This window comes from Drosophila tropicalis, unplaced genomic scaffold (genome assembly GCF_018151085.1).
Source record: "Drosophila tropicalis isolate 14030-0801.00 unplaced genomic scaffold, ASM1815108v1 contig_593, whole genome shotgun sequence".
NCBI classification, from domain to species: domain Eukaryota; kingdom Metazoa; phylum Arthropoda; class Insecta; order Diptera; family Drosophilidae; genus Drosophila; species Drosophila tropicalis.
This window is the reverse complement of record NW_027173070.1, coordinates 19,665,418-19,691,929: the sequence shown is the minus strand read 5'-3', so window position 1 is coordinate 19,691,929 and position 26,512 is coordinate 19,665,418. Positions and strand designations below refer to the sequence as shown.

General features: G+C 34.6%; 3 protein-coding genes across 3 annotated transcripts; 2 read left to right on the top strand and 1 right to left on the bottom strand.

Moving 5' to 3' along the window:
• Positions 1 to 4,263: 4,263 nt before the first annotated feature.
• Positions 4,264 to 26,153, bottom strand: Wnt5 (Wnt oncogene analog 5). Its single transcript, XM_068291043.1, has 11 exons — positions 26,114 to 26,153; positions 20,972 to 21,412; positions 11,071 to 11,460; positions 9,860 to 11,021; positions 9,565 to 9,649; positions 9,316 to 9,496; positions 8,765 to 9,182; positions 8,445 to 8,690; positions 7,872 to 7,974; positions 6,605 to 6,772; positions 4,264 to 6,551 (listed from the first exon to the last, which is right to left on the bottom strand). The coding sequence occupies exons 2-11, from the start codon at positions 21,073 to 21,075 to the stop codon at positions 6,364 to 6,366; spliced, it is 3,045 nt and encodes a 1,014-aa protein (XP_068147144.1). The 5' UTR covers positions 21,076 to 21,412; positions 26,114 to 26,153; the 3' UTR covers positions 4,264 to 6,363.
• Positions 12,041 to 12,554, top strand: LOC137577348 (probable salivary secreted peptide). Its single transcript, XM_068290790.1, has 2 exons — positions 12,041 to 12,270; positions 12,333 to 12,554. Exons 1-2 carry the CDS (start codon positions 12,070 to 12,072, stop codon positions 12,504 to 12,506), a joined length of 375 nt encoding a protein of 124 aa, XP_068146891.1. The 5' UTR covers positions 12,041 to 12,069; the 3' UTR covers positions 12,507 to 12,554.
• On the top strand, positions 14,318 to 14,741 carry LOC137577752 (uncharacterized). The gene has a single exon (XM_068291304.1). The coding sequence runs from the start codon at positions 14,328 to 14,330 to the stop codon at positions 14,694 to 14,696; it is 369 nt and encodes a 122-aa protein (XP_068147405.1). The 5' UTR covers positions 14,318 to 14,327; the 3' UTR covers positions 14,697 to 14,741.
• Positions 26,154 to 26,512: the final 359 nt, after the last annotated feature.

Genomic DNA, 26,512 nt, shown 5'->3' with positions numbered 1-26,512 from the left:
TTTTAATGGCCTTACCACACCTTCAAGGCTAAAAGTAGTTGGGAACTCCAACTACATGAAGCGAACCATAATGCTTGCAACTTTAGATTTTATCTTTTCTATGTGCGTTAATGAGAGTAAATAATATTATATTTGGTTAAAAACATTTCAAGAGTCAAATTGTTTAGACATCATCCATCGGCTTAGATGATTACTATATCCTCACATTGAGACAATTTATCCACCTACGGCTTTAAGTGCCCTTGAGGGACAACAACAGCTAAATTGTCAATTTTCTATGGTTAAAATTTTTGAAAATAGAAGAGTCGAATCCTTCAATCAAATTGACTGTTGAAGACATTAAGCTAATATACTTACATAGAGTCATAGATGAGGACATTGTGTTACATACATATGTATGTATGAACTCCGTCTAAAGTCTCCGTTAAAAGTGCGCATACGAGAAATTGTTAAAGCAACTACAAAGCTTACAGTAACAATGCAATATAGTTGGGATCTACATAATCGAAAACCAAAAAACCATTCTCTGAAATCTTACAAAAAATCTGTTTCTGTTCACTTTTTAGTAAGCATCGAGGCTGTTGCCAATGATGACCGGGTCCAATAGTTTAACGAATGCGTGGGACCATTCTTTTGCTTCCTGATGAATCCGGAGCCTCAGAAAGAGCAGCATGGCAAAGTATTCCATCAGGACCTTGCAGTCATTGAAAAGGGATGTTATTCAACACGGAGTGGTCCATAAAAGAAACACTACGCTTTTAAGATTTTGTTCACAAGAGTCTTATTATAAGTTTTAATAGTTTCTTGTGGTGTGTCACAATAAAGTAATTAACTCATTAACTTTGTGATTTGTATTCTCCAGACCTCGCACTGACAAAGGACCCTCGGTTACCTCTGTGGGAATCGCCGGTAGCGGATCACTGGAGATGCGCTTTGTTCGCGGTGGTATTTGGGCATATCTGACATCAGAATGCTCCGCTAATGGCGCTTTCCAGGTGCAAGTATCATAGATTTCAAAACTGCTATCCATTGCAGTTGAAGGACGGGCAAACTCTTCGAATGTCATATAGGCCGGTATTACTTCATAGAGATTTGCATTCATATAGCTGCCACTGCTGGCTAAGCTTTCCGAGGAATTTTGTCGTGAAATGCATGAAAAGGTTCTAGAATTCACATGAACACATTACTACTGAGCAAATCGGTAGACAATATGAACCCACCTATTCGTTTTGCTATGGAAAATGACATCTTCTTTTCGCTTTAGCTTGTCCACTGTATTGCCTCGAGGTAAGACGACAATTTGTCCAGAACTGCATTTAGGTTTCATGACACGTTTGCTACCTTTTAGCCAAATGGGTTTACGCCTCAGAATAAGAAATACAGTTATCATTCCCAGGAATGTAAAGAAAACCACGCCAAGGATCATTAACGATATTCCCTGCAAACGAAATTAAGGAGTGAACACTTTTGAAAGTGTATCCTCTGTGACATACCTTGGATGAAACACTACTTGATAACCAGGTATTGTAATAGGTCTCCAGATTACTGCCCACATGCACCGATTTACAACTGAAGGGCGAAACATTAGTCTGTTGCGAGTCTACCAAACAAAATGTGTAAGCCACATTAGGCACCAGCTCCGTCACAATTGTCTGCAGTGGCATAGTAAAGTAGCATCCTAAACCAAACTCAGCTGGCATTATTTCCATCATGTAGTACTCTTTTGTGGTCTTCGAAAACCAAAATAGTCCATACGTAGTGTCGTCATCTTCATCGTAGTATTTCACGGTAACTTTAACCGTAAGTTGGCCAAATATTTTCGGATGAAATTCAACATGCGGCCACCATATATTCTGGCTGGTTCTTTTGCCAATATTCGAAACAGCCCTAGTGTTAGTTGATGAGCTACACTCCAGGGTGACAACTTCATTCGGCGATGGAGTACCAGATGTTGGCAAAGTTGGTATCCACACGGAGCTAGCCGTTGTGGTCGATGTGGCAATGGATATCGTTGTTGATTCCACTTTAGTGGATGTGCTCTGAACGGTTGGATAGATTGTGGGAGACTCATCTACACCATCGCAAATCCGTGTATCAAATACAGACCAATCCTTGTATTCTTCCGGTGTTAAGCAGGGCAAAACAACAGCCGAGTGATAGGCAAAAATGGTATTCATCTCCTGCACCAACTCACAATCGCAATGCCAAAAGTTATTGTTAGCAAGTATATGCAGATCTCTCGAAATGTCGCGATGTCCAAATATATTTTTAGATATCGTCATCAGTTTATTGTGGGATATATCCAAATACTTTAAGTACTCCATACCTAATTATAAAATATCAAATAAGTATCGACTAGCTAAGTATCAGTTAGTAATTTTTAGTTCACCTTGAAATATATAGTTTGGTAGGTATTCAATATTTGAATACGATAGAATCAAATTCTCAATCATTGTTAATTTGCTAAAGCAATCTTCGGCCAGATGATTGCTAAAGTTATTATGACTGAAATCGCCATAGGCGAGTATGCCAAGGACAGAATCACTGGATGTCACATTTCGGATACAATCGATGCCAATTTGTAGACCAAGATGTTCGATTTGATATTTAACATTGTCCATAAAATCGGGATATATGCAACTCAGACGTACATCATGCTGTCTAATTGTGAGACTTTTGAAATAAGACGAGATGTGTGCGAAAAAGCCTTTGCCTATTTCCTCCAAATTTAGATCCTCCAGGGTAATGCGACTAAAGATGCCTCCTCCAAAAGCTCCATCTTCGATTTTAGAAACATTTGAGATACCTATATATAGATTTTTAACCCTGTCGCCATACGTGGATAGAAATCCAACAGGTATCGTGGCATCGGGAAAATCATAGCTATATAGACGTAGTTCATCAATTTCCTGGCAAGCTTCAGTCTAAACGAAGAGAAACATATGAATGTCTTGATACTCTTCAACAGTTCGGATATGCAGGTACTTACACTATTCGTTTTTGCCATGGCATTTGTGATATCGTCGACAATTTGATTTTGTCGCCCATTAAAACAGGTGAAACGACATTGGACTTGCAGACAATTTGATGGCTTTGCAGTGAAGGTAACGTCGAGGTAGGTGCTGTCGCATAAACAAACAAAATGCTCCATTATATTTACATGAATTTGCGCAGAATTTGGCTTTAACGCTGTATACGATAATGATAGTGATAATCGCACTGATAAGGCTAAATCGGTAATCAATTTCAGCCCTTAACTCTACAGATTCATATTTTTTTGTTACGCACTGCATACAAATAAATGCTTCAAATGTGTTACAAAATGTTCTTGAACAAATTCTGCATACTTTAAGGGGACTGTGTGTGACCCCTTATATGTATGTATATACCTTATGTTGGTAATGGCAGTCTTTAGTAATGCAACCATCTCATCTATATTGAGATCTGGAAAATTAACCGCACTGCTATTTCCATTTTCAGTTTCCAAATCGCAAATGGACAATCCAATCGAATTGAGAACTAAATAGATAGTTAATATGGACCAGGATATTAGAAAGGCCATTATTCTTTGTGCAGATATTTAACAGTTTCACTACATATCCTTCGACCTGCTTTTGCTAACGGCTGTAGGGGATCAACTAATAAGGATATATGTATTGATAAAACGCGAGAGCTACCGTGTACCGAACGCACTGAGTAACAATAATCAACTGGTCAGCTAGTTATCTAAGCTCCAATGGGTTGATAAGTGAGAATGATAGTAAAAGTATGTAAAAATAACCAGATATGCATCTATAGAGCTACAAAATACTCTATTTTTATTATGGTAAAATATACCCCTTTAAAGAGAACTGTATATAATTGATCATTGGAGGTTTATTCATTTATTAAAGTAGATGTAACCATATGTATTTTAAATTTTAGTTGTTTGGGTACTGCAATCGAAAATCAGAAGACAGAAGAAGTTTCGGATTTTTTTTTTAAAAAGTCTGTCTTATAAGATAAACTTAAGATTCAAACCAGCTATAAAAAGTATATACTTACTTATATTTAAAAAAATTTTAAGATTTTTTCAGCATATGTTATTAAGTATTATAAAGCATATTATATTTTTCCCTACCCCCTATAAAACTATGGAAAAAATCGTAGAAGAAAACAAAACATTTTGCATTATTGATGTCGACATTTACAGTTTTATTGAAATCATTTTGTTATTTTCAAATATGTACTTACACATATGCCGATATCTAAAATCGTGTGTGTCTGTGTGTGTTTCTGTTTATATTTTTTTCCCAATTAGTGTTTACATTGGATAATTTGAAAAATGTTTTCATAATTTTCCCCCCTCCAAGTGCAGTCCATAAACTTCAATCTTTAGATTCATATTAAACTGTAGCCTGGTGTAAACACCTCATTTTAGATATATATATATATATATAGCTTTTCACATAGTACAAATACATCAGAAAACTGGATGACATTTTGTAAATCTATCGCCTGTTATGGTACTCTATAAACTAATTCTATTAATTTTTGTTACGAGCTTTAGGTCGTTTTGCATTGCACCTACTTACATCTAATCCAACTAATTCTAGTGCTAAAATCTAATTCAAGTTCTTAAACTTTTGTTTGCATATATCATTAAAATCAGTTGCAAGATTTCTACGCACACTTATAATCTTTGTTGGATGAGTCTTACGAGGGATGTCTTAAAAGTTTCACAATAGAATCGAAATTAGCAACACACAAGACTGAGATAGAGAGAATGAAGTACAACCAAGATAATTGATAACATGTTTTCACAAAAGTAATTCAATACAATTATAGTATATGCACCTCAAAGTCACATAGTTTTTTATTTTATATTTTCTTTTTTTTTTTTTTTTTTTGTTAGCCTATTCCATCAGATGATAAAACTCTAAAGGGTAAACAAATAATGTGCGTGTTCCATCATATCTTATCCGTTCCTAATACAGGTTGTTAAAATGATACACAGACATTGGACATTACTATATATGTTGGATAAATTGCTGTAAACCTATAGATATCAGAAATGTCTCAATGCCATCTTTAAAAAATTCACAGTGAAGTCTAAATATTTGTTTCAATTTATTGCTTTTGCATTCAGAAAAGATAGACAACAAACTAATTTTACAATTTGAATTGCTTTTTAAAGAGTTGTCTGAAATCTAGTGAGCCCTTTATACTTTTGAATACCGGGGATCATGGCAATCACCAAAATCAAAAGGAAACCAAAATATATTTGATCTGGTCTTGAAATGGACTTTAATTTGCAGAAAGGGAAATGCAACTATTGCACTGAAGAACATATAGATATTGCGGACGGAAGAGATGAGGTCATTCTCTGTGTTATTGAGGTCACTAGAGTAAGCTGCGGAAGTTTATGTAAGACTTGGCTAAGACCTTTAAACGATAGCTAATATAGAATCTAACAAACCGAGATATTTCTTGATATTGAGCAAATGTTTCTTAACCAGGGGTTTATCAGTGCACTTCCCTCTACAAAACTCTGAACATCTATTGAAATATGACATTCTAGTCACAACCGATTTGGCAATCGAAAAAACTTTTGTCCGTATTTCGAAGGGTAAATATGATCTTGCTTGTTATCAGTTAACGCACATGATGTTTATTTTAATGCGTAGTCTAAGCACAAATTACTTAAAGAATAAACAAATTATTCTAACGGATGACATAAGTATTCTTAAAAGTGTATAGTAAAAATTTAGATGTAGTTAGAGAAAGAGATAGAGAGAGTCACTAGTTGTAGGACATCACTTAGCTTGGATGAACAGATCAGATCAGTGGAGTTTCTTATCTAAGATACATTTCGGTTTAGAAGTTAGTTTAATTAAATGCAATACAAGTTTGTTTAAATGCAATTTTATGGTACACAAGTAGAATAAGTCGATCATGTTAAGTGACAGTTTTATTGTGGCAAGATGAACTAGTGACTCTTTAGGCTACTTTAATGATAGCATAATCAACGCATTAAGAATGAGTTTGGCTTAAATAAATTACAATGTTTTCAAAAAATAAGACTTAATAATAGATTGTTTGTTTTTTTTTTTTTTGTCGCGATAGAACACACATTATTTTTAAAAAATGTTTCGTACTGTTGTAAACTAGGTATAAATATTAAATGGCTAAATTAAAACAATTGTAAAGCGACCTGGCGCAACATAAGTAATTTCAATAAATAGTTTTCATTTTCTTTTTAATAATTGCATTTGCCATTTAGCATATGCAATATTTTAGTAGCTATGTCATCAAAGTATACGACATTATCATTATTAATTATTAATTATTATTATTATTATTTTGCTGCTGCATTTAAATACTCTATTTACAAGTGTGCTCTTCGAGTACTTTTGTACAGATATCGCATTTAACCTGGCAGCACCAGTGGAATTTGCAGTTGCATCGCTCGTGTACAATGATATTCTTGGTATTATATCCTCGTCCACAGCAAAGTATAGCACAGCCATCCAGGCCCGATGAGCTCTTATGGCAAACCCGACCATGCGTTCCTAGAAAGAATTATTAGCAAATGATAACTAAGGCTGGCGCTCGATATATTCACCTGGCCATTGCAATGGACGATTGCTGCGACACCAGTCAGGACTCTCATCCAGATATATCAGGTCGTGAGCTGTAGGTACTTTAAAAAGTGTATTTTTAACTTGCAAACGGCCACGTTTGTTGAGCTTCACTTCGGTAGCTTCCTCGTATTTCTCACGCAAATAGTCACCTGAACAAAATGAATACAAAATGAATACAAATTGAAATTCACATTTAATTTATTTAGCGACAAAATGTGTTAAGTGGAACGAATTATGGTGAAGTGTTTAGCTCTAATTTAATCCTTTGAATTTCTGCCTCAACCTGCAATAGCTGATGTTCCATGTTATCAATTTCTTCTTCTTGCTTGGAACGTGCACTATCCAATCGTTCTATGGCCTCCTGTCTAGTACACACATGAGAAACGAGATTCTTCATCCAGGGCAGAAAGACAGTTAAGTTTTCATCTTTGTATCGAAGTTCTTCAAGTCTGCTCTTGGTATAATTTAAATTTCCGCGCAGGTGTCCTATTTCAACGATCAGGCGACATTCTAGCCGCTCGAGCTGGCATTTTCCAAATTGTAATTTCTCAAAGAAGTCTGGATCTACAGAGTTGTATAGTCTACTCATTTTACTAGATCACTAAGGTGATGCACACTTTGATTGTAGATATTTGTAATAACAATTCTAATTCTCTAACTCTGTTTTCTATATCTTTTTGATTTAGTTCGAACAGGCTTTTAGTTTAACACAGTAACTTGTTTACATTAACTAAGCAAAATCTCAAATATCGGGAGTTTGAATATACCAATGAGGAGAATTCACTACTTTTGTTTATAGAGTTGGACTTGGACATGAACAGAATGAACTTTATGAGTATTGCAGTATAGTCTACTGACCACTTATCGACTGTCTAAATCGGAGTCCTGCAGCACCTAATCTAACTCCACGCTAAACTTAACCAGTGAAAGATGAAATTCGTCGAAGAACTCGAAGGACAAGAGATCTATTCAAGGAAAGCATTTTAACCATCTGGAGGCTACTACAATTCCTGGATTTAACAAGTGCTTCCAGGTAACATTTTTCATTCTACCTAAGAAGCGCTTCAAGCCTAGCTCTAATTAGTTTTATATTGCCGCAAACTGTGGCAATCCACTTTAGTCCATGTAACTACTTAAGGACACTCAAATGGCCCATGCTGCCAAGTGCAGACATACGTGAACATAAGGAAAGTATCTGAGGCACAGTAAGTGCAAGGACACTTCAGTTTTTGTTTATTTCTTACTTACCGATTTCTCTTATAGATGACAACTGCTGCCAACATGTAATCAAACTGCATGAACCAGAGACTCCATGGCATTTGCAAGTAATTCTGGTTTTTTTAATGACAGCCTGAAAAAAACAATATAATAAATAATTGAGTAATTTAATATAGAAATTGTAAATAAAATAGCTTCAGTAGCCAATCTTGTTTTCTCTTTAAAGTTAAGAATGTAATTTAAATAGGTTTTCAGGAAAGGACTACTTGAGAATATTCGTTGTAATTAAACAGTTTTGGCCTTGCTTTGATGTCAAGTGGTCTGGTTTGACAGTATTTTAGTGAAATTTGAAATCTGAATATCCAATGACATCTGCTCGCTTGTCTTGGCCTCTGACTACTTCAATTGACACTTGACTCGTGTTGGTATTAAGTGTCATAGAGACTCGTGTTCGGTTAACACATTTGAGTGTCATGTGTTAAAGCGGGTATTAAGATAATAACAGAGTAGCATTTTGTAATTTAAAACATTTTGGTCTTTTAGGGAATCCAAATCTGTACCTAAATATTACACTTATATGTATTTCCTTTTAATGTCACTCACCCGTCGGCCTGCTTCATTGTTGTGCAAATTCATTAAACTTCGTGCCTTGGTCGTGGCGGGACTACGTGGCTTACCATCTGGATCGACTCCTCTGACATTATAATTGGCACCACTGTTCGAAGGATCTGGTGCATCACCAATGACTGCCCTCTGATTCTTTCGCTTTCGTTTTCGTCGTTTGTTGTTGTTATTGTTGTTGTCTCCATTGAAAACTTTCGAATTTAAAATTTCCCGATTAATTTTCTCCTGTTGGATATTGAAATTTAAAAATTTACATATAGACTATTTACATATGTACTTGTGTCTGATGGATGCCTCACCTGTAACTCCATCATCTCCTTGCCCTGCAATTTTGAATTGAGTATTTCCTTTGTTATACGTTGTTGTAGCTCTAATAAGTCTTCATTGTTTATATGGGTGTCGGATCCCTTGTCATCGTCCTTTCGGAACAATGGCTGCATTGTGGTTGGCGCAATAATTCTGTCTGATTGATTACTATTGCCTCCGCTTGACGCCGTGTCATTGTTAGCTTCAAGCGACTTCACCGTGGCGGTTGCAATCAGGGATTTTTCTGGATTATCCATTCCACCTGTTTTCGCATCATCGCCCTGCATTTGATTCCACTTTTTCTGCTGCTGCTGCTGCTGCTCCCGCAAACGTTTCCTCTCTGTACTTCCCACACCCCGGGTTTCCCGTCGTGACTCTTTTTCACGCACATCAATAAAATCCGTAGCAAATCTGTTTCAAACAACCAAACAAGAGATTGATTGATTATTGAATAAGTTATCTCCACTGACACTTACACTCAAGGAGAAGTCCCGTGTTCAATTTGAGCTCGAAAGCTCTTTTTCCCTTACATATTATTACTTACTTGTAGGCGTACTCGAGATTGTCGCCGCAGCCTCCCCAAGTCCAGTCATCATGCAGTTGTTTTGGTCGCGATCCACGCGAACATCCACATGAAGCCAATTGACCGTCTCTACAGGCACGAGCTATGAAACTTGTGACCGTGGCCGCAGCCAAGGCGTGTATGAAGGCCATCTCTGGAGCAGCTGTAAAGGGTATTCACATAAACTTGTTGAGTTTTAAATTTAATCCACAACTCTAATAATAGTCTCACCTAAGCTTGTCATAGGACCAAAAACTGTGTCATCCTCTGTGGTGCTGCAATTCCAGCGACGATTTTTAAATTGAAATTGACATTCCTGCAAAAACAATTGATGTATTGATATTAATATTTAATTTGAAAAGAGTTCTTTACTTTTGATTACATTCTTTTTGCAGAGGTTAATATAAACTAACAAATTTTGTCTTAATTCTTAAATCAGACACTGCAAGTTCATTGGTTATAATATTCATTTCCGAATCACATAATTACAATCTACAAATCTTAAATAATTGTTTGTTTAACTTACTTGTATTGCTGCACGTGCCCCTCGACTAATCGCCGGCATAACTCCTGTATGAAGGACACAAAGCTTTTTTTGGCCATAACTTAGAGCGTTGACATTGTAGCAATTGTCAGGATTCAGATCAATTGGCTCCGAGTAGGCCATGGGCACTGGAGTTGTTGTGACATTGAAGGGTTCATTGGAGCCCACAACGCCATATTGCGAAATCAGGAAATCACGTCCACTGACAACATCTGCAGATGTCATCACAATATCCTGATCGAAAAGACTTGCTGGATGGGAGAACTCGTTGAAAATCTTTTCAACTGTAGAACCACCCACTTGTCCCGACGAGCCGGCACTGGGATTACGGGTTCGTTGCTGAGAACGCGCTACGCGAGACAACAATTGAACCTCTGTGCCATCGGACGATGGGGCGAATGAGGATTGACTTTTGAGCGAATCGGGTATCTCAATGGATACCGCAAAACGTTTAGTATTATTGATTGTTTGGATAATGGGCTCGAAGCGGGGCTGCATGAACTCTGCCTGGCCACGGAACCACTCATCCCGCTCACGTTGTCGCTGCTGCTCTTCGCGACGACGTTGGCGGATGCATTTCGGTGAGTCCGGATTACGCAGACAAGCGGGACGCTTGGTGGGACGGAGACTTGCCGGATCTGGCGTTGTGGTAATGGGAGTTGTTGGGCGTGTTGTTGTCGAAGTTTGACCTCCATTCAACAAGTGCACTTGTGGTTGTTCCTGTTCCTTGGCCCCATCAACTGCACTGGCGCTGCCAGCCCCGCCAACGGGCTGCAGAAATGTGGAAACATTGTTCACTTCCTCCTCGTTGTGATAGTAGCCACCAAAGGGCTGCTGTCCTGGTGTGTGGGCACCCTGTGGCACCTTGCGGGTGGGCGGTGCAATGGGAGCTGCATACTGGAATACAGGTCGTTGCTGGCGCTTCACACTCGCTGGCGAACTGGGTGCTTGCTTTGCTTTATCCTTTTGTAAGCTGGGAAATTTAACAAACTTGGACTCAAAGTTGTTATTACTTTTTGTCATATTGTGCAAGAACAATATGTGTTTTTTTAGATCGTCTATATCAGATGTGGGGTCTGGGTCTGGAGGCGTTGTTGTGCTAGTGTATGTTGCGGTTGTGGCACGTCGCCGTGTATTGGAAGAACTGTAGCGGGTGGGCGTAGCCCCGGTAAGGCGTGAAGGAGTAGGGAGACATTTGCGGGTCTGGTGATGCATTTTTTAGGGCCATGGGCACAATGAACTTACGATCCTCGTCAGTTAAACTAGCTGGTAGACCATTTTCATCGGTATCATCGTCGAGCAAAATGATCTGCTTTTGATCCATTTCCTCCTGTATGGGATGAACCCGTCGAGCCTGAGCATTTGGCGGATCATTGGGCAGTCTCTTCGTAAGATCGGCCTTCACATAACCCGTCTCCGAGTCTCGTAGATCTACGGGCTTTATGAACGTGCCAAGTTTTCGCAAGCCCTCCTGATGCATGTATGCTTGCTCGTCTTTTGTTATGTTAAGCGGTATACTGGTATTGGCCAGTTGTTCTTCCTGACTGCCAAATTCAATGAACGGGGACTTTAGACCCAGAGTCCTAAAAAGGCAAAGAAAACAATTGTTTTTTGTAGTGTTCAGGAGATAATTCAATTAGACCAAATACAAAGTCTATCTAGCACTTTGGGTTTTTGGCGACAAACTAAAAATTATTAAGCAATTTTTATTCTTTTAATATCAAGGGTTTTTCTACACTTCTAACTGTCGAGGAATATGAAAAATGACCAGAAGTCAATAGTACTTAAGAGGCGTATGACAATTCCCGATAGCAACGTTTCATGAACTTACAGAAATTGGCAAATTTAAACGTTAAGTAAGTTGGGTAAGTTTATTTTTAAGGTGTGAGATTCAAGATTTAAATATTTAGTTCTCTATATCTTCGTTTGGGGTGCTAGCTATGTATGTATGTAGATGTCAACTCATTTTAAAATTAATTAATGAGAAAACTTTGTCGTGTAGTCTTATAATTGTGACAAAACACTTTTCTATTGGATAAGATAAAGGCAGTTTAAACAATTAAAACAATTTGAAATATCTATGACAACTGAAGCACATGATAGTAAGTTTGATTCTGCAATAAAAGGCGTGTGCAATACACCTTATCCACATCATTGAAGCACTTTCATTGTCAAAGTAATTCGATAAAGCTATGGCAAACTATTTGAGCTCTTTACTACTGACCATTGGATTGGTTGTGTGCATCGCCTACCTGGTACCAGGAGCAAGTGCAGGAAATGATTATCTGTGGGGCGAAATTGGACCCAATGACTACAAACTGGCCAAGGATACGGTGAAAAAGGCATTCTTTGTGGGCCTCGTCCAGACGAGCACCTACACATTTACCCAGAAGGTGAGTCATGCCCATGAGTCATGTGTATTCGGTAACTAATGACTAATGAGATTCTCTTGCAGGATAACTTGAATGCTCTAACCATTACTGCCATTCAAGTCACCGATAAGAAGAAGAGTAATGGAGCAACTGCCCAGCTAATCAGCGGCGGACCCGGTTCAAAGGGCGCCACCATCAAATTCAAGTCCAAGCGTGGCTATGGCATTAAAGACGTTGTTGAGATATGGGGACGCTAGACATTGAATTTTTCGAAACCAAATATATGCTCTGGCAATGAAACTAAATGGTATACTTTGCACTTTCTCTTGGAATTTGATCAAAACGAAGTAATATTGTCAGCACAAAACTTTTAAAAGGTAATTAATCAGTTCTGTTCCAATGTTCAATTACACTTTAATGGTAACTCACATAGATAAGAATATGTTGTTGAAAAGTGTTTTGTGTTTTGCTTCTGACCACGGTGAATAGCTGAAACTTAGTTATTACTGGGTATGACAGTTTTAATAATGTTTCAGACTTCTCAAGAAGTCTTATCTTAGTCTTTAATAATATATCTTTAATATAGCGATTACACCACTTTGAAGAAATAATCAATTGGATTTGATTATAGCCCTGATTTACAATAAGGAAATGTGGCCAATTCATACAAAATTTAGAATGCATATTTAAAACATTCATTCTTCTTCGAAAAAATGACTTCAAAAATATAGATCGTGCTGTGATGTTCCTTATAAAGACTGAATTGTATTATAGTTCTGTTTAATTGTACTCATCATATTCATATCTTTTTGTTATAGTGGCACTATAATCGATTGAAAATATGGGAAAAGAGTCGTATTATTCATAGATCCGGCCCTGTCTACTTATCTATATCAACCTGATAGATAAGCAAAATCTTAGGGCACTTTTCTCCATGTCATGATTACTAAATGTTTCTCGTTGGGAATTTACTTCAATATTTTGTAATAATTAATGACTTTTTCTTTTAAATATTTTGTATTTTCTCACAAGAAGAGTATAAATATTGGGTTCTAAAATCCTGAATGTAAGCTTCTATGTTTAAGAAGGCATCATGTATCTAGGATTTAGCTGAATGTGAAAATATCGTTCTGAAAATCTACCAGTAATCTACCTTTTACTTATAATTTCGACTATTCAGATAAAAATTTATAAGTAGACAAAACGATTGGACAACTATATTTTATTGAAAAAGTATTTTCTGTGGTGCTTAGTTTAAATCCAATAACTGTTATCGGTTTCATGCGACAAAATTGAGTTTTTAAAAATTGGTTTTAAATTTGAGTAAGGTTCCTCTAGAAATTTAGATAGTTTTTGTCAGTTAATTTAAACTTTAAATAAAGGGAACAAGAGTGGAGCACTCTGGTCACGTTTTCAAGCCATTCTGATTTTTTTCTTGATAAAAACATCGCCGAGAAGATTTACAACCGAATCATCAATAACGTCATCAAACATTGGTAAGAATGTTAACAACCAGCCAAGGATATAATGGAGCCACATTTACATCCACACGGGAACTAAAACATATAAAGTTACACGGGCTATTAGTCATTACTCTCTGCCATTAAGATTACCATGCAGCAAGCCAGATCCGAGCTAATTAATGACGGCCTCGGATCAGGCGCCACATACAACTCAAATCCAACCATGACTTTGGCTTGAGAAACATAGTCAAAATAAAGGGGTTCGCTAGACAATAGAACATTTTTTCATTCTTTCTTTTTCTTTTTTCAAAATTGATCAGATTGGATGCACCTGTTTCATGTTGTTTGCCAGTTACAACCAAGAACAGTTACAAGCTGTTTCAACATAGTAATGGGTAAACAACATCTCAATTCTATGCTGAGATACACCTAAACAGGTGTCATTGAGGCAGACGTTGGCACTGACACTATTCGACTATTATCAAAGTGGGCCAACTGTGGGCAGCGATTTAGGAACCGAATCGATATCGAACCTGCCCTATAAAAACGAAACCAAACAAACACCCAAGCACAGTATACTTTCATCTTTGCATCCAAAAAGAGATCTGCTCGAAAATGTACCATAACTTCGTACTGGTATTGCTGATGCTGGCCTCCGGCCTCTGTCTGATCGATGGTCTAGGGAGCTCCAGTGGCAACGACTACACATGGGGCACCAAAACCACAGCTTCAACACTTATCGCCGACGTGATAGTCACCAAAACGAAGAGTCTCATGTCGACGACGACCCAAACGTACACGCTGACCCAGGCTGGCACAGCTCTTACCATCACCTACATTAAGATAACGGATCTAAAGAAAATTCGAGGTGCCACAGCGGCAATCACATCCGGCGGAGTGGGGGACACAACACTGGATGTCACTTTCACATCGGCACGGGGAGCCAGCATTAAGTCAAGAATTCAAGTATATGGATCTTCATAAAATATCACTTTAATATTAATAAAATATTTAGAAAATGCCATTATTCGCCCTTAAGGTTAATGTGGATTTTTATATAAAAAAAAAAAAGGAAAAACAAACTCAGTTTTTTTATTATTTAAACGCCCTTTAAAATCATCCCAAACAACAATTCTTTCGTTCTTCTTTCTTGCATTCACTTTGAGTGCAATGACTCGATGGATCCTTTTTTGCATAGACCAATAGATAGCAAACTATCAAATGTAAAGGATTTCCCTATCTAACAGATCGAGAATTTGCCCCAAATTAATGTTAAAAGTTCTTCTTTACCTAAATGACAATAACAGACAAAAGTTTTAAAACTCGTTCAAAATATTTTCACAAAATATGCCTTTAAATTTAAAAATCCCAAAACTCATGATGAAACACCGTGTAAGTATATTTAAAACTCTGTTTAAGGAATACGAAACTTTCGGAAAATTGAAAATAGATATTTGACCAGAAGAGTTGGTCACAACTGATTAACTGATTATCATTACTGATAAAAGTTAACACTTTTACCCTTAAACAGTACAACGACTTACAAGGATTCGTTAAGAACCAAAGAATTCAATAAACCAGACAACTATGGCAAAGCCAATGAAATTTGTATCCGTTCATTACAATTTTTATAAACAAATTTTAAAAGCAATGACATATTTTGACCAGTTTCGCTTGCCTTTTCTAAAAGATTGTTTATTGAGAGTTTCTACTATAAACAAATCTTAGATACACATATCATTAAATTAATTGCTCTCATTTGCTTGAATATGCTTTGAATATTTACGCAAGTTTGAACATTCCATTTTTTATAGTTCTGTATACACAGCAAGTTTCTTATAACAATAAGTCATACATGGGAAGCTTTTATATAAGAAAACGTTTAAACAAAACTAAATATCACTTCATATTTTAGACTTTGCTTTGCTTTGGAATTCTATGGGAATAAGAAGTACACAGAAAGCCAAGAGGACAGACAGAGTAAACACAAATAAGAGACTTGCACATCATAATATTGATTAGGCAGCAGGAAATTTGCCGATCTACTTTGGTATAGAAAAGGAATAGCTAGAGTTTCTAATATAACTACTTATATGTATGTATTATTCACTTTACTACAACTAAACCATTGATAGATACACTTAACCAATGGAAGCTCACATATGTATGTATGTAAAAGATTCAAATGCCTGAAAGATACTTTTTTAATAATGAATAATTAATAAAATATTTGTGATTATAGTTAAACCTGATTGCTCTCTTGAAAATGTAAATATATGTAAAATAGATTTAATCTAACTTCCAAAGAAATTTCACTTGGTAATTTGAGAGAAGATGCTTCAAGTTATTCGTTTCTACGTATAATGTATTTAAATCTATGTAAATTTCCATACATTTACAGAGAAGATTTGATAACCACGAATTCTTGGAATTTTCAAAAAGAAGTTTTCAATTGATATATCATCGATCCCTCAATAGAGACGAAACTACAAAATGGTTTTCATAAGACTTTATGAAACTTTTGAAATGTCTTTTTCACGTTATTATTATTGTTTGCATGGCTAAAGTAATTAACTACTTGCCATGTAAACAAAGAATCTAAATATATAGGTCAATATACATACATATAAATGGATTTGCCCTCCTGCAGTGCACATAGTTATAAACAATATTGTAATATTAATTAATCGATTGAGAAACAAAACATTAATCACACCTTTTGAATATATATGATGCATACATAGCTACAGTTTCTTGATCTTTATTGGGTCACGATACAATATGTTGAATGGATAGGGATATTGTTTTAAAGTAAAATAATTCTTACAGGTAAAATAAATGTACATTAAATACTTATATTTGACATTTATTTTATATTTATATTCTGCTTATGTTTGCTTTTGCTTTTACGTTTCAATTGATAATTTATTTATTTATTTTCCATAGATTTCAACTCGAAATATTAATCCATAGTTGTATTGTGATTGCAGCTTGATGTGGACAAAATTGAAACCGGGACCTCCAGAGTAAATTGTCGCATGGCCGCCCGTGTTGTTTGTCACCTGGTCGAATGCCCGGATTCCCGTAATGATACGCCCATTACCAATGCCCTGAAGTATGTGGGATAGGTACAATAAATTGTGTTTATATATGCATGTATATGTATAAGTAAATACTCGGATGAATGATGACCAGTATAGACAGTTGGAAAATCCCCTACAAATGCTACAAAGAGTCGTCTACTTTTTGATTTACTGAGGCGCAATCGAAATATTTTTAGCAATGAGACGAACGTTTTCGCAATATGGCATCCGAATAGCTCTGCTTTGACATGACTTGATAAGGCTTTCGATTTTAAGCATGCAGTGTCAATAAACTAGTATATACTCTAGCCAAATTTGTCTAATAATTTAGCTTTTGGCAAAAGTTCGACAACATTTGGAAATGGATTTCTTCAACATCAAGTAACACTTCGTATATACAAATAAATGTCAATAGAATAGAAACCTGTCTTTGAAGGGTATAAATAATTCTTCATACGGACAATCGCATATTGCAAAAAAATACTCTATATTCGAAGACCAATTACATGCGATTTTGATTACGTACATGTGCTTGATTAAAAATGCGATTTTTTTGTTCTATTTTTTGGCGATGTTGATTATCTTTTATGGCAAAGTTGATTTAAAGGAACATAGAGCTTTAATAGCATGTACATACATATGTATTTATATATATAGCCTCGAAATTGTTTAAAGCGAAAGTATTTTGCTGTCACATAATACTTTCATGATTCAATATTTGTTAATAAACATTTAGGTATAATGTTCGTCATGAAAGTGAAACATTATACTTATGTGATTTATAGAAAGTGTTTTAACTTGAAAATAAAGTTGTTCAAGTTGTTTAGAAATGGAAAATATAAATATTTATTAGAAAAGTTCTCACACAAGTTAACATATTTAGAAATTTTGACAATCTTTAGGCCAAACATTCGTTATCAATGCGAATATTTTAATGGAGAATAAAGTTTAAACTTTTTTCAAAAGAGAAAAGCAATAGACTTACTGCAAAAAGCAACATACATATGTATAAACCGCAAGCCCATAACTTGGTAAATTTTTGAGTGATTTTGATATTATATTTTTCATTTCGAAAGGTTTTTATATCCTAAGAAATATTGAGATTGATTCGAAATCTATTTAAGCAAAATCTAATCCAATATGTAGCAAGATTTTTACGTATATCCTTTGGCTATGTCATTTAAGAATAATGTTAATGTATCATTCCTTTATAAATTCTTAATTGTCTATAAAATATGGAATCAATACAAATCAAGTACTACAATTCAAATCATTCAAGAAGGAAATATATAATTAATAAGAAGCATTTTAAGCTTTAAAGCAATCAAAGAGAAAGTAATGTAGTTCCAATTAATTGGGTAAGAAATTTAATTTATAAATAAATAACTATTTAATAAGAAAAATATAAATTTAAAGAAGAATTATACGTTTGGAATTTTTAAAACATAGAACTTGTAGATTTTTTAAACATGTTTATTTTAAGGATTATTTCACCACATTTGCTGTTAAGATACGAATTCAAAATACATCATATTTTTAGACTGACATTTCCAAACAGAGTTACTGAAAGGAATTATTGAAATTAGTTTCATTTTAAAGTAGAAGAGTTTTAGTTAAAAAAATATTACAAAATGGATCAGAGAATATGACGAATATCGGGTTATAAAAAACCAATCTTGGTTTAGACTCTTCTCACGCTTTTTGGAAATCGTTTTCAATAGTTTGAAAGTGCAAGTTAGGAAGGGCATTGAGCAGTTTTTTTTTTTTTTTGTTTAAATAAGCATCCGCCAAAATATATATGTACGAAAATTGCGGAACAATGGAAAAGAGATAATAGACAAAATCAGCATGAATAAATGTTTGTATGTATGTACATACATATAGACATATGTATGTACATACATACATATAGTGAATGTTCTCACATTGAAGACGCGATAAGTTTAGAATTTTAGCTCTCCGAGCCGAGGGCCCCAACTGAACTAAGGCTAGATGAAACGATGAAGAAGATGCGAAAGATCGAATGTTGCGCCATTAAATAGATGCTTACATTTTTCGGATATTTAATTTCATGATGTACATATTTGCCCGGCGATGAGGCATTCACGACATTTTCCGCATGCAACAGTTGAGCCGAATTCGAGATGTTGCCCCACGTGCTTGATACGGCGTAGGCGGTTGCCACACAGCTTGCCACAAGTAAAACATTCATCAGCAACTTATTATTGTAATCAGCCATTTTTCTATAACAATGATGATGATGATGATGATGTTGATGTTGATGTTGATGTCGATGATGTAGGAGAAAACTCTATGCGATAAGTGTCACACACTATTTTTAGAAACAATTTGAACTTGGTGCTGATTTTCTATTGAGATGCCGCCGACTCAAGCTGCTGGTAGTATTTTAGTATATACTTGTAGTTGTTGTTGTAGTTGTAGTTGTATTATCGCCACATGTGCAAGTTTGTAAAATTGACGCTTATCAGTTGTGCGTAGTTTGAGCTACATGGAGCGTGTTTTATATATGAGAGTCCATGTGAATGTACATCCGAGTATTTATAATTTATTGAACGCTTAGAGAGTGCCGGTACCGCCTATGTTAAGTACTGATCTGAAACTAATTCATGAAACTGAAGGCAACAAATTTTCGACAAATGGCATTCGAGTTGTTCATGGCGTTCATGTTTTGTTCTCATTTAGAATTATTTAAATGCTGAGTTAAACTTTCTCTTAGTCGCACTCAAGAGTTGGCTTATCAACAAGCGTGTGAGTGCCTTTGTCTTAAATGAGAGCTGGCAAAATGCATTCAATAATATATACATATGTATGTATAGATGCTTCTTTCTATTAGATGTTTAATTCATAAACATTAAGTAATTTACGCGCATTGCATCCCCTCTTAATATATGATTAGTTCATCATGATGTCTAGTTTAAGTAAACTGCCTACGTGTAGTGATTATGATTACAATAACTTTTGCCTAAAATGATGTGATAGAGTTTATTCAAAAGATTGAATCAAGTTTATTAAAAAGACCTATGAATATGACCTGATAACCAAGTATTTTTGGGTCCTTGATTGTTAATTTAAAAGAAACTTATTTTAGAAGTCATAATCGACCCCATAACAAAGATGATATTTTGTTCAAGTTTAAGTTTAGAATTCATGAACTTTTTGGTAAATTTAATCAATTCTAATTTATTCTTTATCAACTTTCAAATAAGACCATAATTTCTATTAATTGAAGAACATCTTTATCATATTTATAGGATTCTAAGGCCACCACTGCAAACTTTCAACAGATATGCTCAATTCCTAAGACCTCTATCATTCAACAGGTATTTTGAATGAATTTTTGACCAACATTTTTGTTACGTATTTTGTTGATTAGAGCCCACAACATATTTTTGTGTAACCTTCCCAAATTGTAATGAAATTTTCAGCAATAGGAACAGAGATGATGTTTATCATAGATATATATAAATATATAACATTTTATCCTTAAAAATTACAAATAATAGCTCATTTCAATATTATTTTTGATTTGTCTCCGCTATTTCCTAATCGACAAAACAAAACACAGTGTGAATTATAAAAGAGTACTTTTAAAATTCAATTGACTAAGGCGCTTCTTAAATTTCATATACCCTATATGGAATATCGCAAATCTATATCAACTTAGAATAATCCACTAGCATTATTTTAACTCATTTTAATGAAAATTTTTGTGTTTAAGTCAAAGAATTTCCAAGAGTATTCAAACAGATTTATAACTATCCGAACGAACTATTTATTTTAGTCTTTTTTTTAGTTATTTACTCAAATTTAAAATGGTTTTGAAATACTTTTTTATATTTAAATAACTTGTCAAATTTGTATCCCTTATGAAACAATTTTGTGCAAGAATCAAATGTCATTACTCATTATTCCCCTCCTATTAATCACTTGAATAATATAAAATATTTGCATATTGTGAAAATATTAAATAAAATAGTTTCCCAATTGAAATTATTTATTACCCATTGAAGAGAAATCTTCATAATTAAATAATCCTTTCATTTAAACCTTCAATTATCAAGTGAGAATTGCAAAAGCAATTAAATTAATCAAAATAAGACTCAATTTAAATATTGATTTATGGCATTAAAATGGTATTAAAAACTTGTTACTTACATCCATGTCGGCACACCCTGTAATCCAGTTACGGCATCAACACCTGCCGTCAAGAGCAGGTAAAACATCCACAACGAAAAGTGCTTTCTTTTAAGAAATTCCATTTTGTGTGATGTGGATGTAGGGATCACGCGTCTTGCTCTTTTTGATATATGTATGTATATATTGTTAAGTGATTTGGGATTCAAATTTGGTTCCCACCAAGTTCAACCAGACTGAAGCAATTATTTTTAGTGCATTCGGTTGTTGTTTTTCTCAACGATTTTCTCATTTTCTCGCGCACATTTTGTGTGTCCCGTAATCAACACGCACTTTTCCGTCTGATCTTTGGAAATGTGAATAAATGTGAAATGTGAAGAACAAGTTGAACCTCTTCTTTCAGCATTGAACAAACATCGTCAAGAGATGAGTGCCTTTAATTAATATATCCGATTATTTATTCTGTTGATAGAAGAAAACTGCAAAATAAAAACAAAGATAGAGAAACATTAGAATATTGCAACAGTTTACTATCTGCTTTTGTTTATATTTAATTGGTAAATGTTTATGTGAATACTTTAGGGCAAATCCTTGACTAGCCTGCTAGACTGTTGGAACTCAACACGGTTCTGCAATTTTCCTTTTAGTTTTCACATAAAGTTTTACAAAGTAAACTCAATTAATTCAGCAAAACATAGACAAAAACGTAAAAACCAAAACAAAATGTAACTTTAGACGAATATTGGTAAAGTTTTAGTTAAAAGTTCATATGGAAATTTGTTTAATTATTTCAGATAATTGATTGAAGTTTGTCTAGTCGAGGTAATTTTAAAGTCATAAACTTGCTTTCAAAGAAGAAGGCTTTTTGTGTGTAGATAAGGGAAAAACTTTACAACTAGTCAATTAAAATTTGTTTTTTAATTAATAAAAAGACTAAGCCCATCAAATGTTAAGCCCAAAATCCTACCGACCGTTGAAATGTTTTACAAATTTAAAATACTTAAAGAATTTAAGAATATTTCCATTTATACTTTCCCTGACTAAATGGTTATAACCCAAGTAAAATTTATGCAAAGTGAAACATTTACGACTTTTAACACTCTAACCCCTTATAAAATAGGTATAAAAATAACTCTTACGTTAATTTATCAGAGTGTGTTTCATTACTAAAGAATTTCTAAGCCAGATATGAACAATTTATGTATATGTTTCTATACCCTTGGAAATTTGACTTCCTAAATCGATATACTTTAGGAGATTTCACGTCTTTTGTGAGGCAAACTTGAAACGAGTTTTTTGAACGTGTGGAAAAGATGCATAATCCAGAACTGATTTTAATGAAACAAAGTGCAATTAAAGCAGAATTGTCATTATTATATTCCTGACCACACTCCAAATTTTGAGATTTTTTCTACTTCTTGAACAAAAAAGAACTCAATTTTAAAAAATAAAAGTCCCGAAATTATGAATGTGGCCAGAATAAGAATCAAATCTAATCTAAATCTAACGCCTGCTATTAAACATTAAGACTAGACGATCCTGCGTCGAGTTATCCATGACGTGAGCAACATTTCTTCATAATTAAAAAACAAAAACATAATTCCATTTTCAAATGATAATTAAAAGAGACAGAAAAGCAGGCCCAACCCCCTTTGGTAATTTTTCATTATATATCACTATACACTACTATTAAGAGGCAAGGTCTCCCCATATAACATGGGATAATATACATATGTATGTATATATATTATACATAGAAGCCATTTAAACAACCTCAACCATCTAAGATAAGTAACAAAGTTTTTAATATTTAAGGTTTGGATTGTTGCAAACAAAAAAGTATAGCATACTTTAACATTTTGAAGGTAAACAAAAAACAATAGAAATTTCACTGCCTACTTTTGGAACGGGGTTTCTTATCGATTTTCATACAATGAAAAGCTGCACCTGTGAGCTTTGTTCATTTCCCTTGCGTATTATGAAAGGAAAAGCCATTACAAACCCATTTTGTATATATTTATTAGGTGTACCAGCTTACAAATGAATTTGCTTTCACTTTCACAAAGGAAGTCACAAAGTTAAGCATACGACCAAGGTAAGATTAGTCATGCCGACGTTTGTATACCCTTGCAGAGCTACTCAAATCCTTAATACAGGTGGGAATTGAAATGATTTTTTATTGAATTGTTCCTTTTAAAGCTATCTAATACACAATGATAACAGTAATGAGTAGCTATATTAGCACTTTAGGTTTGTAAGGGGGTCTATGTCCTGCGTTTTATACCCTTTTATGAGGGTATAAAAAAGCTGCTGGATTAATAGCGAAGGACTTTCAACTACATTGTTAACCAACATAATAATATACCCTTTTAACGAGGGCATAAAAAGGTTGCTGGATTAATATCGAAGGACTTTTGTCAGGGGAAAACCCCCTTTTCATGTTTATCCCAACTCCCACCTCTAATTGCTCGGAATTAATGAGCAGTTCAAAAGGCTTGTTTGCTTTAATAAACTTTTTAATGTAATTTAAAACTGTTGCTAATTACATTGAAAATAAATTAAAGGGATGCTCCTAACAAGTCAAGTAATAATTAATTAATTAATAGTCAATAATCCCACAAACTATTAAATGGTTGACTAAAATTATTTCAATTAAATGCTTTCTATTAAAAAAATGATTTCTGACACAATTTTATAGAAATCTTTAAGATTAAAATAAAAATCATTGGTAGGTAGGTATAAAAGTATATGTATACAATATAAACAATCTGTACTAGATTAAATGCTAAAAATACATTTAAAATAGCTGAGCGTCAAAAATGTCTCCTTTGTTTCAAGAACTTGAGGGCAATCGTAAAAGTTTCACTCAGAGGAAAATTAAAAATATGCGGAATAAGGGAATATATGTAAATAAACAAAATTTATGGAGTATATCTTTATGATTTAGTGCGGTTTTTTTATAGACTTTTATATTGGAAAACATTTGAATAAGCACTGGATTCTGCATAGCTAAGCATATTGAAATGAGGTCTGAATACAAAAGGACTTGCTTAGTTGAAGAAAACTCCTTTTGTGACTGGGCTAAATGAAACGTTGAAATCATATATGTACAAGGTTGTTAACTCGTTCAGGTTAGGTCGCAATTAAAAGAAAACCCGGCCCGAGATTTATGTAAAATCGTGCAATGATTTTTTTTCTTTTCTTTGTTATTCAATTGGGAATGGTTGGCACCTCGTTAGCGGCATTTTTTTTAACGATGCTTGCTGGCAACAAGGACAAGGGCCTACATAGAAACTGTATAATGATGTGCCAGTTGTTAAACTATCGGAAAAGATAAATAGAGCTCACTCCATGACCTTGAACCTATGTAGCTACCGTGTTTCTAAGAAGCCCCTTTTACCTGGGCCTAAAAGCGTTTATAATTGCTTGGCCAACAGCTGTAGGGGAGACAATGATGACGGTGCAGTTTTTTGTTTGGCCTCAAAGGACCCGGACTAGTTTTACCCAACTTCATTTTTTATTCTCTCCTACATTGTATGGTCAGTAGTTATGGGTTGCATTCAGGTGTCGTAAGAGTCAAAGAACCTTTTCTGATGGCAAGGACTAATGCAGTTTGGTTCTTCTTTGATCCCAGGCCGATAGTGAGGGTATTAACAAAACCAAAAAGTTTTGAGAAAATGGATAGACAGACTACTACTATTATTTCTTTTTTTTTTTTTTGACCATGATGAATTGAGCTAATAAACTTGTCTAAGAGGAATCCTCCCCTTCCCTAGCCATTTGAAACCAGTTTTATGTGTGTGTTCCGTCTATACAGGTACAGTTACTAGTTCTGGATTGGTTCAAAGGGCTCCGATATTCAATATCCCAACATAACAAAAAAAAAAAAAAGAAGAAACGAAGAAAGGGATGTCAGCAATTTGGTTACAAATTAGTGTAAAGTGTAATTTATGTAGAATTTATGGATGTATCTGTGTATGAATTTTATTTTATTATTTTTGTTATAGCATTGAACTCACCCCTTATTATTATGCGAGTGTGCGAGTGCTACACACACACACACATATTAGACGACCACACACACACACAACCGCACACACAGAGGACACACGCAAAAAAAGGAAGAGGGAACTACGTTCTTTTGGGTTTCCCGCTCATTCATGTAAACGCAACTGAAACTTTGTTTCGCGTCGTGCAACAAATCAGCGCCGCAACAAAATACAATTAATCCCGGTTACAAACACGCACACGCGCACTTACACACACACACACTCACGTACACAGAGACATACATACATACATAGAGTGGTATATATGTACATATGTATGCATTATGCAGAAAGCAGCTCACGAAACCCTTTCAAATCGAATTGCTGGGTAACCTTTCGTCATGCGGATAAAATCCTTTTGCCACACATATGTACATATGTACATACACACATACGTACATTTTAGCTTACTGAAGCACACACAGAAACTTGTATTTTTGTTTGTATGTTTTTGTTTTGAAACAAATCTCGTGCGTACATTTATAAAGGGACCACACATACATATGTATGTACATATATATATTTATATGTATGTATGTATGGGCTTACATACATAAACAGACTAAATGCGTAAATGTATGCATGTAGATACACAACACACACAGGTACACATTCATTCACACACAAATATCATATGCATCATATACATAGATTTATGTAAATTTGTATTTGTATGTATGTATGTATGAATGTACATATGTATATATTACATCGTAGACACACACTGATTTTTGACGATGCTACCGAATGATAATTAAAGACGAGACGCGCGGGTGGTGAGTTAATTTGTTAGTATCTGCATCTGCATACATATGTACATATATGTGTGTCTATGTACATACAGACATAAAAAAGTAAAATTTACTTTCATTTACAGACAATTGGTACATACACACACTCTACATAATACAAGTCCTGACTTTATGTACACACACACAAACACACGTACACGTATCTAAACGTATCTAAGATGCATCAAATTCAAATTTCGGTTGCAAGTATTAAGCACTCTTAACGTTTCCCACTGGCCAACAGTCTCACTCACTCACTCACGCACTTTAAATATATTTGTATGTTGGCCGATTATTTTTGAAATTTTTTAAACATTACATACATAAGAGAATTGTATGTTTGCTTTTTGTTGTATTTGAACGATGCACACACTATGTACACACAAACCTAAAAAACGAGAACTGGAATTGTATATATGTATGTATCTTAAAGATATGTATGATACTTAAAGATAGATATGTTAACTCCAAACTCTATTAAGAGAGCCCCTGTTAACCCACAGCGAGCCATGTTAACTCAACGAGATTAATTTAGCTCAAAGTGATAAAGTTGCCAGATTGATGAATAAAAGTGGTTTAAAATTAAACGGTTGTAATGTACATCCCTAAAGCGGGTAAATTTAAAAGAGCAGAAAAGAAAAAATAATTTTAGTTTTGAATAAGCTTTCCCCTTCAACACAACATCAATTTAATTTACCGAAATTATAACTCAAATATATCAA

Coding starts and splice junctions, on each gene's coding strand:
- LOC137577348 (XM_068290790.1), top strand. CDS start 12,070: ATGGCAAACTATTTGAGCTCTTTACTACTGACCATTGGATTGGTTGTG. Junction 12,271..12,332: donor CCTACACATTTACCCAGAAG/GTGAGTCATGCC, acceptor ATTCTCTTGCAG/GATAACTTGAATGCTCTAAC.
- LOC137577752 (XM_068291304.1), top strand. CDS start 14,328: ATGTACCATAACTTCGTACTGGTATTGCTGATGCTGGCCTCCGGCCTC.
- Wnt5 (XM_068291043.1), bottom strand. CDS start 21,075: ATGGAATTTCTTAAAAGAAAGCACTTTTCGTTGTGGATGTTTTACCTG. Junction 9,183..9,315: donor AATCTCGAGTACGCCTACAA/GTAAGTAATAAT, acceptor TGTTTGAAACAG/ATTTGCTACGGATTTTATTG. Junction 6,773..7,871: donor GTCATCTATAAGAGAAATCG/GTAAGTAAGAAA, acceptor CATTTTGTTCAG/GTGACTATTTGCGTGAGAAA.